The sequence below is a fragment of the Camellia sinensis genome, chromosome 5 (genome assembly GCF_055761805.1).
Source record: "Camellia sinensis isolate YWXY chromosome 5, ASM5576180v1, whole genome shotgun sequence".
In the NCBI taxonomy this organism is placed as follows: domain Eukaryota; kingdom Viridiplantae; phylum Streptophyta; class Magnoliopsida; order Ericales; family Theaceae; genus Camellia; species Camellia sinensis.
In genome coordinates this window covers 53,604,353-53,621,082 of record NC_138965.1, presented here as the reverse complement: position 1 = coordinate 53,621,082, position 16,730 = coordinate 53,604,353, and the positions used below count along the sequence as shown (strand labels likewise).

Sequence of the window (16,730 nt, the reverse complement as noted above, 5' to 3'; positions counted from 1 at the left end):
ATATGTATTTTGTGACGTGTTAAATATTTATTTATTTTGTCCTTTTTATAATATTTATATAGTATTTCATGGTAACTAAGGTTTATTTTGATAATTAAAAAAAAAAAAGCTTATTAACTTATTAAATTATTTAGGTTATATCATTTCTTTATTTTTTTGTACGTTCTTTCAAAAAATACTAAAAAAATTAAAAAATTGACATTTTTCATACTTCTCAAAATAGGCCTAAAAAACACGACACAGCTATGATATAATAAACTAAATAATGAATCATTTAGTACATACAAATGTTACTGTCACTTTTCTGATCAGCCAATATATCTCCATTCTGTGGCCTAGGATGATAAGGTGAGGACATTGTGCCACATTGGCTACTAGACACTTTCTGCTGTTGCATAGGCTTGACTTGCCCTTCTTTCCTTGCCAAGGCTGCTTTAAGACTAGCAATCTGAAATTAGAATTCAAAATATTTAGTGAAATGAAAGAACTAAAGAAGAGTCAAATTTTCTTATGCAATCAAAGACAATGTAAGGACCTGCTCTTTGAGCTCTTTAACATCTGCACTATTTTTGTTTACACAGGCAACACCAAGTTCAATGGTGGCAACACGCTCAGCAAATTTGAGTGTACTTATTGTTTCTCCAACAGCATCCAGCTCGGGGCTTATGTGAACAAACATTAGTGTCTTGGCCTGGCCCCCTAAAATGAAAATACAACCACAAAACATAAATAAAAGACAATGAAACAAGAGTGAAGGTTGTGGTAAATGCATTTGTCTAGGCTTACCAAGTGAGTCTTGGAGCAATTGTGTGAGTTTGTTATTCCTGTAAGGGACGTGTGAATTCTTCTGAGCACGGGAAGAGATCACATCACCCAAAGCAGAAAGAGATTTGTTTATATGTTGCGCCTCTTTTAGCCTGTCTCCTGTAACTTCAGATTTGTCTACCCTCTCACTTCCTGCCAGATCAACTAAATGCATACAGCCACGAAGAATAGTTCTAGATGTCCAGTCCCTTCCTTGGACGTGAACAGTCAAGCAACTGCAAATTGATTAGTAGTAAAAGTCAGCAATACCAAAAGAGATATGCTTAGAGGCATGCATAAGAGGAATAAATCCACACACACCTATGAGAGCGACACCGCACGATTCTTTTATCCTAAGTTCATCAAATCAATAACATCAGATGTTGATGTCCCTAGAACAAGGCTTGCATCTGGTACATTGAGTCCAGTTTGAGAACTGTTACGAATTTTTAATGTGTTGATAGGTTAAGGAAATCCTGTGAGGTGCAGACAATGGTGTGGAGAGACTAAAACAAAATCCGAGTCTTAAATGCTAGTTAGTTTTTTAATACCAATAGTTTATTTTAAAGGATATCTTTTGTGAAGATTCATATGTTTGAATGACAATTTGAAAATGCATGGAACAAAACCAATATTAAAGGATATCTTTTGTTAAGACCATTAGTAATGAGTAGATCTCTACCTTGCTCATTATATATCTCAATCATCTGAACAGAAACATCATAGCTAACGATGTTCTTTCTTTGTTCTGCCAGAAGAAACAAATCACCCAATACCCTGTAATTTACACCTTGATTTTGCTCTGTAAGATCCATGGGTCCACTCTGTGTATTAAAAAAAGAAATCATCAATTATTTGTTTGGCTACACAAATATCTCATGATATAGATGTTTCAGAAGTAATTGTTAGCATATCTTACCATTGTGTAAGTTTTTCCTGATTCAATTTGGCCATATGCAAATATAAATACATTATACCCATCAAGAACAGATCGAATCACTGGTTGGGTATCTGAAAAAACCTCTGCTGAAATACAAGGCAAAGGGATAGAGTTAAAGAAATTCTACAAAGTACATTTTTTCAACTAGAATATTATTTTGTAAAACCATAGAAAATAATTTCTGTAAGAAGAAGAAAGAGAAAAGGAAACAAAAGAAAAATTATGTATAAACAGAATAATTCGAATCTGTCTTAAGATTGAAGGAACAATCTTCTCTGTAAAATAAATAATATGAAACCAAATCAAATAAATAAAAATAAATTACTTACAGAATTTATTACCGATATAACTTTTAGATCAAGTCGAGTGTGTGACACTCTATCCTTAAGACAGATTCGCCCCGCTATGGTGCATACGTATAAGTGTCGTCTATCTCCCAGAATACAATGATCTACACAAATTGTAGTAGTACTCCAAACAATTTGTACAACGAACAAAACCTATGTTCTGTACTTTCTTAATTTTTCCTAAAAACTAGTATAAAGAGAATTTATGCAACTGAGCAAAACCAGGAGGGAACCAAGAGAATTTCAGATTTTTTTAGGATGTAGAAATCTGCTGGAAAGGCCTGGTATTTATAGCAGATTGGTAACCAAACAGATCTGTCCGAACAGATGCAATTTTGAACCGAACAGGTATGACATTTGAATGACCAGATACAGTTCAAATTTGAACAGATCTACAGTAGTTTGAATCTGTATAACTGTTGGGAGTTTCTGGCAGTTTTAAACTTGTTAAAAAAAAGTTTATTTGTTGGGAATTTTAGACTGGAAGAGACACAATTATGGATAAAAAAATTTGAATTCAAATTTGGTTCAAATTTTGAATTAATTTCCGATAAGAATTTTTGAAAAAATTCAAGTGAATTTTGTCCAAAAAACTAACATTAGAATTGACCCAGACCCCATACTGCATGGCTCAGCCGGACGTCGCGTGGCACGCGCGCGCTTGTGTGGTGGTTTAAACCAAGGTTCAGTTTGTCTGTAATTCCTTGCTTCTACAAACTTGGGGTGCCCCTTGGGGCCCAACCCAAGTGTTGCCACCTAGAACTTATATACATACACAAGTTCTTTAAAAGTTTCAATGTGGGACAAGCCTTGTAAGGAAACCCATATTTTATTATTTAATTTGTCCATTCCACGAACTCGAAAACGACGTCAACTTTCCATTCACTCATAAATGGTTTTGAGGAACCGTTTTCACCGTGTGACTTGCCATGCGGCAAGGAACACGTCACCTCTTCGAACCCACCCCAAAAGACATGTGGGCCCCATCCAAATTTAGGCTAAGTTAGCCCAAAATAAGTCTATAAAACCATATTTTTCCTACAGTGTCATGTTGCCTAACTACAATAGAGTTGTCTAGGCCCCCGTCGCTGTACATTGAAATATTTACTCTTTCCATGAAACATCCATAAAAAAATTCATAAATCAAACATGCATCCATAAAATCATACATAAAAAGTATCCATAAAATTATTCATAAAAACATCAAGTGTACGAATATCCATAAAGTATCCATAAAATCTGTTATTCTTTGCATCCATCAATCAAACATGTTATCACAATTCTTCTTGGTAATTTGTAGGTAATTTTTTCCCCTTTAATAGAAATAGACATCCACACTTTTTAGAACATGTGAACCTCAATCATTCCTCCTTGATCTTCATGTTGTCTCTGTAGTAACCATCTCTTTTACAAGCAAGTGTAAGTCTTGGTTTTCTGTCATTGCCTCCCGCATCTGATGTTTTTATAACAATGACAAATCTAGTCTTCTTTCTAACGTCAGAAGCCCATTTAATTAATGCTTCACGACTACGAAAAATCTAAAGATAATAAATACATTTATATGTCAAATTATTAATAAAACTCAATCCAAATAAAAAATAAGAAAAAATCATATTTATAAAAAAAACTTAACAAACCTCGTCTGTAATGAATTCATGACTAAAGTCCACTAATATTGCAATACTTGCATTGTTGCAATGAGTATAAGTATAATAAAAAATATAAAAAAATAAACCTGAAAATACATGGTAATGAGAAGCTGAACAAATTAAAAAAATTTGATTTGGGATTACCGGAAATGTATCTTTTATTCGGTAGTTGATTATCAGACTTATATTTTTTGTTCGGCAATGTAATACCAGACTATTTTATTTTGTTTGATTTCGAACCATCGAACAAAAGTCGAACATCAGTCCAGAAAAACGAAACAAAAACCTACCCAAAAAAAAAAAAAAAAAAAATTCACCATTTCACTTTTTTGATGTTTCTTCACCACCGTTCTTCATCCGTTGTTTTCTTTAATGATCAAACTATCATGATTCTCACTTTTTGAAAAAAGATGTGTAAGAGAAAATAAAAATTAAGAAAAGAAAAAGAGAAGTAGGGATTAAAGACCAAGAGGTGTAAGAAGATAACAAAATATATTTAATTTTAGTGTTTTGTCTTCAAAGGCAATTTCACACATGGATAAAATTGAGAAAAAAAAAAAAAAAAAAAACTCATATGGAGGGTGTAAAGTGGTAAAGTAATTGTGTACGTAGAATCACCCCATATATATAGATATATTAGTGAAAATTTTCTGGTAAGTATGAAAATTATATATATATATATATATATGAATATTCATACTTTCAATTAATAAAATATTAGCATAAATTTTTTAAAAGTTCAAAAGTTAGTTTGAATCTTCACTCTTTAAAAAATATTCACACTATCTAAAAAATTTATGTCATGTAAAACGAAAATGTAGGAGCTTATTTACACTTGTTTTGGATTTCAAAATACACATCAGTTTGTCTTGATACTTTTCTATTTACTTATGACAAGTGTGGATATTAAAGCGTAACAACAAATCAACCCTATGCAAAAATCCTTAACAATGCTTCACAAATTCCCAAATTTATTGCTAATTTGCTAAGAACCCTAGCATGCACCCTTTTCCTCGCAAAACTCCGACTTACAGTGTTTACTTACGAATTTGTATATAAATTTGAAAAGGAAACAGAAAAATGTAATTCATCTATAATTTATAGTTCTTTTCCATTTTTTTTTTTATAAATCCATACCAAAATACATGAACCAAACAAGATCTTAATAGCTAGCTAGCTACTCAAGGAAATCCAAATAGCAAAATGCACCGAAATCATAACGGAGCCATGTCGAATCAATTCAATTTGTACACAGATAGATAACCAAATTTGTTCCCTTAAAAAAACAAAAAACAAAATTACTCTTCTCCATCCCAAGCCTGCAACAACAATATAGCATTACGGATAACAAGAAACCTTGAATGACAAAACCAATCAAACTATCCAGAAAAATGAAATACAGAAAGAAGAGTCTGAGAAACCAAACTAAAAACGATCGCAGACTGCAGTTCAAATCAAGCGCCATCCCTCCCCCGAGACACACACCACCCAAAAACATCTGGGAAACTTGAATTGTTTGAAAACTGAAACAGTACTCAGACACTTCGGTACCATCGTCAATGACGATACCTGTTCCTGTCCCGATCACGGTCTCTATCCCGCCCATATTCTCTGTCTCGACCATAATCGTAGTCTCGTTCTCGATCTTTTCCCCTCTCTCTCTCTCGACTTTTGCTCCGGCGCCTATCCCTGTCATCTCGATCTCGATTCTTGCTGCTTCCCCTCTCGTCTCTCTCCCTTCCCCTGTCTCTGCTTCTTTCTCTGTCACTCACCCCTGTTGTCACTTCACAATATCACATCAACAAAGCGAACCGAACCCTCAAGTAAAGTGTTCAATAAATTGAGTAACCACATCACAAAACTAACAGTAGCAAAAAATGACATTAGGATGATAGTGTCATTAGTAGAGACAACCCCCACACACCTCACTTAGGAGTGTGCCACCTCACACTTGGAGGACAAGTATACATAAAAGAGAGACAAGTGTCCCTCTTATAAAATAAAAACAAAAGAAAATAGAAAGAGAAATTATGCAGAGAAAAAAAGAAGAAAAGAAAGAAAAGGAAAGGGGAAAGCTTCATTCTTGACCTAGACTTGGTTCTAACTTGAAATTGACATAAAATTTATGTTCTTAACATACCTCTTTATGAACTTTTAATTGGTTGATTTTTGTTGGAAAATGATTTTTGATGCAAGAATTAAAGAACTTGAGTTTTGAAACTTGTTTTCATAGAATTGAAGTATTTGGTTTGGAAAAGCTTAGAATTTACATGTAGAAATGAGAAACGAAGAACTTTTCTTTGTTTTTATGGTTTTAGAATGCTTTAAATTGTGTTTTGGACTTCAGAATGTTAGTTTTGAATTGGGACAGCAAAACAGTCCAAAAATAGTTCAAAACGGTGCAGAATATAGGGGAGCAGGCCACTTGAGCAGACATCACCCACACTTGAGCGGTTGTGGATAGCTTCCATCATTTTTCTAATTTAGCTTATTTTGAACACCTTATGATCTGCATAATCTATTTTCGGCATCAAATTTAAAAATAAGTGAGAAGATAAGATTTCTGAAAAGTGTAGATTCTCCAAAATGACTTGTTTTGAAGGAAAAGATCTTCAACATTTATAAACGTTTGATTTTGATGCATTTAGAGTAAAAATCATCAATTGTATTGTGTTTTTCATGCCTATGTAGGTTGAATTACTTTGTGGGACTAACCTATCTTTTGCAAGGAAAGAGGTGAGTAGTGATATATCATAGTTTATTTTCTGTTTTGACTTCTTTGGAATGTAAATCAATACTATATTCTTCATATATGAAATGTTTGATTATTCAAAGATATCATATGGTGATTATATTCGATGTATAAAGATGTCATCTGTGGTTTTGGTTCTAGTTATGAACGTTTCGGGAGCAAAGTGTTGTATAGAACTAAGTGTTAGATTGCATTGTGAAAATACAATGGGCACCACCTCTAGAATCTACATGAGTCACCTCTTGAATCCTTTATATGAGCTTTCATCCCAGCAATTATTGGGGGACGTTAATCTACTAATAGTATCAATATTGTATATGTCACTTTAGAATGTGGTTTGACATCATTGGAATCAACCTAGTTAAGTTTTGTTTTGTATCTTCTGAATGAGTGTTATCATTGTGTTTCCAGTGAAAATGTATTAGACATGTTTCAAATGCTAATTTAGCTTTCAAGCTTTTGGACTGTTTGTAATCAATTAGATTGGAGATATCCTTGTCTCTAAATAGCTTTGTTGCATCACTATTCATTGGGCCTTGGCTTACCCCTTTTTCCTATATATGTTGGTGATGGTGATGAAGCATGATGGTTTCATGTTTGACACTTAGTACATATGTGAATAGACAAGAACGTTTGTATGCATAGTTGTTGGATAAAAGACCTGAAGTATTAAGCTTTGCACACGCTCCGTTTTGGAAGGAACACATTCTTCTTCTCTTGTAAAATATGTACTCCTTGTGTTTGATTATGGAAAGGTATAATAAAGAATAATGTATATTTCATTTCATTTACTTTTGCACTTGCTCTGAATAGATGTTGTGAAATAAACAGTTTTTATAATTTAGTGACTTCCACTATCCAAAGCAGTTTTCCCCCAATTTTTTCAGGAGTAATATGTGTTTGTTTACTTAGGCCTTTGGTAGTCTATGACAACTAGCCAGTCACTACTCTATCTCACCTTCGGGTGGGATGAGGTCATGACAGATATACTCCAAAAACAAACTTTGGGAAGTTCCAAACTCCCTAAGAAAGGATAAACAATCATTCAGAATAATAAGAACATAGGATGATACCTAGTTCCTCAACCTCCCATCCTGCACGCCCAGCACCAGGAACTGCCTGACCAGGTTCAGCTTGTTGTGTTTTAGCACGAAATTTCTTCTTGAGATTGCCAAACTCATCATATAGTTCACCATCATCCTGGGTTTGGATAAAACATATGGTTAAATATTGAACAAATAACACAAGTCCCTTACTGTTAGTTCAAGTTGATCTTACTTCTTCAGCCTCCCGCCTGCGTCTTCTAGTTTCCTCTATTTCCTCTTCATCAAGTTCTTTGTAACCACCCCCCCGACCTCCTCTGTGTAAAAAGGAAATAACTGTATTAGTAAATTTTATCCCTAATTATTTCAACAATATTCAGTGAGTTTGACCTGAGGTATGTTAAACCATGATATGCACAACAAGAATTTCTTACCCAAAAAAAGAAAAAGAAAAAAACAGAGAAGAATTCAATAATTAAAAATAAATTATAACAAATTGTTACTCAAGTGAAAGTACTAAAATGAGTGCATGACCTTTTGAATTAGTCACAGAACTAAAATTCATAAAATCCTTATTCAATTATGCACCATTAGGTAAACTAATTATTGTCTATATATATTTTTTAACAAGTATGTTTTATATTCAAAATCCAAAAAAGGCACCAAGAGGGTGCAGATTGTATACAAAGAAAAAACACAAAAAACACCTATTCATCAAACTAATCTAAATGCTCTATAAGATCCAAAATACGATCCAACGATGGCTCAACTCCACCTGAGAACCAACTACACAAAAGGGCCAAAATTCTACTCTTCTAAACAAAAATAGTAGGCTCAACTCTGTCAAGTTTGCCTATTGCACTCCCTCCAAATGCTGCACATCAACGCCAAAGGGTCCAAGCACCAGGCCCTCCTATTGAATAATTGAAATTACACATATTTATAATAATTGAAATTACACATATTTATAGGCTAAAGACTCTCCTAATACAATAAGGACTAGAACTCAAATTTAGAAATCAAAAATATTTGACAATTACTAATATTCATAGATCAACTATGACTTCCAATTCCACTTTAACCATAATAGGAAACTTTGATGACTCTAATTCTACTCCAACATCAAAATAGGAAACTTGGACCGAGATTATTCTAGACATAATAAAACCCATATTTAATGACCCATGTGATAACTTGACCCAATAAAATCCATGTTTGACCCCTACAACCCAGGTCCAACAATGATTGAAATTACCTTAATACCCTTAGTGCTAAAAACAACTATAATTAGAATAAATACAAATAAAGACTCAAAATTATTCCAAAACTTCAATCTTTGATGCCCTAAACATGTTTCATATGAAATTCCAGATTTGTCCTTTTTCTTCTTTCATGATCTTCATCACATCTATCTCTAACCAACAAGCCATAAGAAGCCAGAGTACTGTAATGTATGCTGAAGATTTCAACATACATAGTGCACTATCCGTGTGGCTTATATACTATGGTTGGTGCCCTCAAGTTTCATTGTCATTCAATGTGGGATTTAAGTTATGACATCAATTTTGCAATGCATTGAAGGTTTTATATAATAAAATGTTACTTAGGGTGTAAAAACTGAAATGCTGAAGTTCTAAATATTAATTTTGGTGACAACTAATTGATGCCTTAAAATTGATATATTACATGTCAAAAGGGTCCAGTTTTCCTTTTATTAACATTAACCTTTTTATTCATACAATAAGCAAAACATCTCTATAGATGTCATGAATTGTTTTTAGTGTGATTAGTTAAGATCAAAATTCTCTAAACATGTGCTCATTGAGTTTTAGAGATCTTGTTGATTATTTTAAAAAAATCATGACAGCATCACTTGATTCCAGATATGTATACCTCGCTACTCCCGATATGGTTACACTATGACTGTTACCATTACATGTCCCGATACCCCAATTTAAAATAATGTCCCTACCTCTTGCCTTAGGTATATAGGAAAGATGTGGTACAATGACCATGTTAGTGAGATGGACTTGGCAAGGTACACAACTGCGACAATAAATGAGATTACTTGTCTTTGTCAAGTATTGGGGCTCGCAATTTGACTAACGTGGTACTTCAAGCATGCAGCATAAACTTCCGTTGCATGACTTAAACACATAGAAGATGCCAGCCTATAGTTCTTAGTATAGGGGTTAGGTAGGGAACATTCTTTCCTATCTTTGTTATCCACCACCGTCACCCTCTATTCTATACTCTTAGATCAGTCATCCCAGATGAAACAGTTACATATGCAATGCACACTGATGATGTCATCAAAATACATGTCCCTTGAAGGCTAACATGTGTGCGTTATTAGGGCGACATATGTAAGGCACGCATCATCAACCACTTGTACAGTAAAAAGCATGGATACAAGCAGACACAGGACATGAGGATTTCTAAAAAATATGGATAAGGGACACGTCAAGATACGACAAAGAAAAATTATATATTTTTATTTTCTATGCATATGAATATTACGCCCACAAATAGCTAAAAGTAATGAAAAACTAACACTAATTCAACATTATAAAAAATAAAAATAAAAACTACTCAATCTGTCTGTAATTTAAACTTTTTTCAATATAAAAAAATATTATTTTATTAATCACAAACCATTAAACAATAGTTGTTTGCTTTCATCAACATCACAAATTGTGATTTACTAGCACAAGTAGAAGACAAGTTTTCCTATAACCATTACAAGCAAATAAGGGGAAACAAAAATCAACAATTGAACATTAATTTAGAATGGCAACTCAACAATTTCAAAAACACTAATATATAGAAATTAAGGTTTAAGGGTAAGAGAGAATACTACAAAGTAATACTTGACACAGACAACATGTTTACACAGTGATGATTTTGAATTTATGAGACTCTTTTTACAGCTCATGGCAAGATAGCCATGTATTGGCGCATATCCTATTCTCATCTAAAGCTCAGCCCGAAATTACACAGGTTAACTACAACATGTAAAAAAAATACAATGCTCAAATGGTACACATTAATGTAAGAAAATAAATAATTTGACAACCCTTCCTAAAACATACAAGGAAATAGATAGTGAAGGTCAGCAATTATTTTTCGTCGAATGAGATTCCAAGTTCAGAATAGCTAAAAGCTTAAGAGGCCTTAACCATTTATGTACCCTTTCTCATTGCCCCCAAAATAATGAAAAATCACTGCACATACTTGAATGAAATAAAGGAAAGGGGGAGGGGATCATATCATGCAATAACATGGCGAAAAATCACGACAACTGTTAGCCAATCAGTGTTCTATTTTCTAGTTACATACTGACATGTCAATAAAGCCAGGTAGCAGTACCTCACACCGCCTTCATTGTGACCAGGTTTGTTAGTGTTACATATGTTGCATTTTGTGCGTTTTGCCCAGTTAATATTGCCACACCTGCAGTGACAAGTTGAAGGGATAAGGAAGAATAAACATTAACAGTAAGTCAATAATGTATTGCATGTGGTTTGTCTTATGTACCCAGTGCTTGTCAGAATCAGCAAGACCATAAGATTCATCTCAACACAACATGAAAAAGCCTTTTGCTGCTACACTCTTTTAATATACAAGCTAGAGAGAATTTAATAGATGAAAACTCAATTTTATTATCTGCTATGATTTCATTGCAATATGTCAACCATATAATAGCCTACTCCAACTACATTAACAAGAATATGTGGTAAAACAAGTATGATCTAAAAACAATGATCATACTAGGCATATATCGACCCATAAAAATACCAAAACAAAATTGGATGAGAATGGTTTTGAATGAAGAAACCAGTTTCAAAATAAGTAATATTTCAAAAGGAAAAGATAATGCAAAACTTGTATCTAAAAAGCATAAGAAAATTAAGCTTAATTTGGGACAATATACATATCCCTTAATTTTGATGTGAGGCAACTGACCATTCAGTTCTATTTATTTCCCGATCAGCATTATCCTCTCTCCAGAGTTCAATTTCTGAAGCCAATTAGCTTATTGGTTTGTAGGCCGAAGTCGGAAGTTTTTTGACAATAAAGCAAGCTGACAGGAGACAGCTCAGCAAAGTCATTAGTTAACAATAAATTGAAGAACATACGAATTTTATTCTATTTTCCTTACGTTTCCTTATTTGGTTTATTGCTAGTTTTTATTATATTATTTGTAAGGTTTTATGTTTGGTAACTTGGGATTTAATTAGGGTTTTCTAGGATGCATATATATATCACTTCGTATAATAGTTTTGGAGACTAAACTAAGATTTTGAATATTGATTATTAAAGATTGAGATATTTGTTTGGGATTGTGATCCCCTTTGCCATGCAACCTTTCAATGCTCCTCTTTTGGATGTTTTTTATTTTGTGTTTGTTTGTGTTGTTGTAAATGATTTCTAGTTCCCTTTTCGATGTAGAAGCTCCCTGTTGTGTTTGCCACATGCTGGATATGAAAAGCAGCTTCATCATGATATCCTACCATAGTCAGAAAATGGAGAAAACAAAGTGATACTGCCCCACTTTCTGGTTTCCAATTACATGGTGACTGATGCTTGGCAGCGAGTAATTATATCACGCACTAAAGTTACATCAATCTTATTTCCCTTGACAAACTGGAAACTTGATCCAAGCTTTTTTTTCTCTATTAAGTGCTTGTGATGTAGCGCCAAGAACGAGAAAACTAGAAGAAGAACAAAGAAGAATAAAGAGGCATTTTGGTATCTGGGAACCAGCAGCATGCAACCTCTTTTCGCTCCTTTTCCCCCTTTTTTGATGACAACTAGTTGCAGTTAACCTCCAGCTTCACGAGCCTTGGATTCTCAGAAAGGAAGCCAGCCCTTGTTCCACAGTAGAAGGACGAGTTGAAACTAAAAACGACATAGTAGTACAATCCTAATGGGGAAAATACAAAACAGGGGCTTTTGAAAGTGGATCTTGAAGGGTTACAAGCAGAGAAAAGGGCTAGCCCAAGCTACGTGTAATCTGAACAAGTTCTAACTTAAACAAAAAAACAGGTAAAATTAGGTTTCTAAGACTTCAGGAAACCATGCTTGACATAGTAAAAAGTACAGGAGACGGGAATTCAGCTATAATTTTTAACACGACAATTTCAAACAATAAAAGGATATAAAAATTAATAGAAAAAAAAATTAAAATACCTATTTTTTGAAAATATTACTGTGTAGATCAGTTGACAAATATCGTTCAAAAGCTGTTGCACAAGCACAAGCACAAGCACAAAAACAAAATATAAATCTTAGATGTACAAGGAATTGTCTTACATAGGGCAAGGCCAATCATTTGGACCAAAAAGACATGGTGGACCAGCACCAATTGGTCGACCTTGGCCAACTGAATCAGGGTTACCTCGGCCCCTTCCCCGACCACCAGCACCTGCTCCAGCTCCACTGCCAGAGCCACCAGCAGGTCGCGCACTTCCACAACGGTTGCACACACCACGAAACGCAAAGTTTACATTCGAACAACTGCTGCCAAGATAAAACATAAGGAAGCCATATTTGCATAATGAATGTAATAAACTAAAATATACTAGTACTAGTACTATGTCAGAAAAAGAACAAGAAAGAGCTGCTCACCAATATCACATCACAGACCTTGTATTAGGACACGGCCAGTCTCCCTCTTGTTGCCATGCTTTCCCTGAAGCATCACCCCGTCCTCTACCTCTTCCGCCACCAGCTCCTCCTCCATTCATATCCTCAGTAGCACTTTCCTCCAGCTCACCACCAAAATCACTAGCCAAACTTGGATCTCCAACATGGTCATGGTTTCCTGAGTTATACGAGTGATCATCTTTGCTCTTTGACTCAGCTATAAAAACTCCAATCGTCGTTCCATGAAAATCCTTGTTGTTAAACCATTCAACAGCAGCTAGTGCAGCATGAGGATCCTCATATGTCACTGTAGCATCTCCCTTTGGCTCATTTGTCATCTTGTCTCGGTATAACCATATTTTCGGTCTACCAGTTCGTTTGTCTTTCTATTTATTTAGAATCAAATAAACCACAAAATAGGCATAAAACTCTTGTTAGCAAGCAACTGCTGATTTATATATATTATGAGAAATTCTATTCACATACCACAAGAAATCTCAGTGCACACCATTTATTTTGTTCAGACATAAAGGGTTCGTTTGGTTTGAATTTCGGAAAAATTTTTGAAAAATTTTCTCTACAAATAAGTTTTTAAAAGTAATGAAACCAAACAAATTTTCTCGAAAAAATTTCTCAAAACTTGTAAACCAAACAAGTTTTCCAAACAAATCTCTCTCTCACACACATCAATCAATCACTTTTTCCAAAACTCTCTCTCAAAATAATTTTTCAAAACATCTTTTGAAAAAAACCAAACCAAACAACTTTTCGTACTTTTTATCTCTAAAACACATCTCTCAAACACAAACCAAACATACCCAAAATTTCAAAAAAAAGGCAAATGTTCAAACATAAACCGAAGAACAAAAATAACTTGTTCAAATATATATTCCGTTCCCCGGTTTGTATCCAAACAATTAATTTTTGTTAATGAGTTTATATCCGAACATATCCAAATGATATAAATGGTGTTATATATATTTTTGTGTAAATAGAATTACCCATTTATTATTGATAAGATAAGATAAGATAAGATAAAAGATGAATTAATTGAAAAGACATGTATACTATTATTATTAGAATCCACTACCTTAAGCAATCCAATAGTGCCAAAGTATTCAGCAAGCATTTGTTCATCAGTGCCAGGGGGCAAGTTAGAAATGTAGATAGACCCATTTGAATCCATGGCTCCTTTTCCCGAAGAATAGCTGCTGGCGCCCATCATCATCATGCTCCAATTTCATGTAAATTTTTACAACAAAAATAAAATCCAACCCAAGACCATCCAGATACTATGCTACAACCAAACAAAAAAACAGGAAGATCAAAAACATAACAACAATTAGGGTTATCAATAAAATTGTCTATCTATCTATCTATCTATATACACAAAATACATTGCATGAGAGAGAGAGAGAGAGAGAGAGAGAGAGAGAGAGAGAGAGAGAGACCGACCTCGCCTGGGAAGGTGATCGAAAAATCGAAAAATCGTGGAGCAATTGATGTATTGACTCGCCTCTAAATCCCTCGAACAATTCGACTCTTTCCCAACAGCAGCAGCACCACGATTGCTTAATGCTAGGGCAACAACTAGCAGTCCGGTTCAGCTTTAATGTGTTCGACAGTTCAATCTTATTGTAAAATAATTACGAGTGTAGATAGCGCAATCCAAAATACCACATGATCTCTGAAAATTGTATCGATTTGTACTAATTTATACCAATCTATATTAAATTTTAAAATTTATAATTTAATTTTGTACTAATTTGAACCAATCTATCCTCCTGTATTAAATTTCAAATTTATAACTAGTTTTTGGCTTGGTTTGGAAAGTGAATTGGCATTTTGATTTTTTGGATTTTTTTAATTATTTTAGTTTGGGATTAAAAAGTTTGATTTGAGAAGATTTTTTGATTTTTTTGTGAGAGAAAGAATGTAATGAATATAGGTTGGATGTGATATTTTATCTTATTGAAACTAAAAAGCCTATTTTATTTTTTTGTAACTATTTTAGCCCCAAACTTACTTTCCAAATCACTTTGTTCACTTTAATCAATATATATATATATATATATAATTTTTTTTTATAAAATATCAAAATAAACATAAGTGTGAAAAAGATTTAAATTATAAAATTTAGTTCAAATTAATAGTTATATATATAAAAATATTATATAAAATTCATTTGTGTTATATATATAAAAAGTATTATGTAAATTAGTATTATATATTATGTAAATATTTGATAATTGTTTAAGAATATTCTTCAATCAACTAACAAATTGAAATACCGTGGTTTGATCATTTGTCAATCCACCATGTATGATTTGATTTATAATTTTACTATCAAATCGTCCGAACCACATCACGCACACCATTAAGTGTAGGTTTAGAAAAAAAAAATTATAAATCAGTGTAAAAAAAAATTATAAATCAATAATAAATTTTGATAATTAAAAATTTAAACTTTTTTATTAGGGTTTTTTTTTTTAAGCTCCCTAACAATAACAATTTTCTGCATAAAGGACATTAAAAAATGTAATACTGCCTCAGGTCCCTAACCAAAATACCCGCGCATTTTATCAATTTCTTGGACCAAAATACCCTACGTCTATTCATCTTCAGATGAGTTGATTTTTTTGACCCGAATGGTGCAATTTCAATGCGTGTCTAAACCTTTTCAAGCTCAATTTTTATCATTTCTGGTTGTAGGAATGAGAGATGATTCAAAGCAATTTGCGTTGGAATTGTTCGATGCTTTGAGCAGACGACGAAGGTTGAATGTTGACAAGATCAGCAGAGATGAGCTTTACGAGTATTGGTCTCAAATCACTGATCAGAGCTTCGATTCTCGACTCCAGATCTTCTTCGACATGTATGCATTATTATTTTTTCTTTTCAAAAAAATTTAATAGATGTATATATATATATATATATATATGATACATACATATATATATATATATATATACAATCTGTTGCTTACTGTCTTGACTAGTATATATATGATAATTAATCAATTAAGACCATTTGCAACCATAATCAAACAGTCACTCTTAGTTATCTTATCTATGGTTGCAAACATATATATATATATGATACATACATATATATATATATACAATGTCAGCACATATATATATATATATCCAGTGTTGAATATAACATCTTCAGGTTCAAAATTTCTCTGAGTGTTGAATATAATGTCTTTTGATTTTTTGGGTTTAGTAGAATTGGAATTGTTTTTGGAAAAGCAATATTTGGACCCCTAGTTGAAGAATATTGGAAAAAGAAGCTTGAGGAAGAGGCAGCAGTAGATGAAAGCTTAAAGTGATCCAGAGAAATTTGAATTTTCTCTGGATTCAACCCAGAGAAATTCATACCATTAAGTTTAAAGAAAATCTATCACAAACTCATAGAAGAACTATTAATTTGTTTGTGCAGGAAATTGTGATTGAATCAGCAGCAGCAAAACCAATGACAAATTGATCAAATCAGAGTTTTATCGTTCCAGAGAAATTTTGGACCAGAGAAATTTGAATTTTC

At 33.2% G+C, this 16,730-nt stretch overlaps 2 protein-coding genes across 5 annotated transcripts; both read right to left on the bottom strand.

Annotated features, from left to right (window-relative positions):
• Nucleotides 1–389: 389 nt before the first annotated feature.
• LOC114308828 (kinesin-like protein KIN-14I) lies at nt 390–3,838 on the bottom strand. The gene is given in 7 exon segments (XM_082871760.1): nt 390–1,040; nt 1,126–1,137; nt 1,139–1,258; nt 1,450–1,628; nt 1,724–1,830; nt 3,491–3,629; nt 3,827–3,838. Coding segments are annotated over 7 exon segments (1,101 nt in total). The 3' UTR covers nt 390–508.
• Nucleotides 3,839–4,936: 1,098 nt separating this feature from the next.
• TAF15 (TBP-associated factor 15) lies at nt 4,937–15,006 on the bottom strand. Of its 4 annotated transcripts, none has more exons than XM_028257417.2 (8): nt 14,640–15,006; nt 14,275–14,481; nt 13,185–13,570; nt 12,852–13,055; nt 10,905–10,988; nt 7,771–7,852; nt 7,566–7,692; nt 4,937–5,523 (listed from the first exon to the last, which is right to left on the bottom strand). In XM_028257417.2, exons 2-8 carry the CDS (start codon nt 14,413–14,415, stop codon nt 5,297–5,299), a joined length of 1,251 nt encoding a protein of 416 aa, XP_028113218.2. In that variant the 5' UTR covers nt 14,416–14,481; nt 14,640–15,006; the 3' UTR covers nt 4,937–5,296. The 4 variants fall into 4 exon arrangements, with proteins under 4 accessions (XP_028113218.2, XP_028113220.2, XP_028113219.2 ...); XM_028257419.2 differs by having other exon boundaries at nt 4,937–5,514; XM_028257418.2 differs by having other exon boundaries at nt 14,275–14,476; nt 14,640–14,915.
• Nucleotides 15,007–16,730: the final 1,724 nt, after the last annotated feature.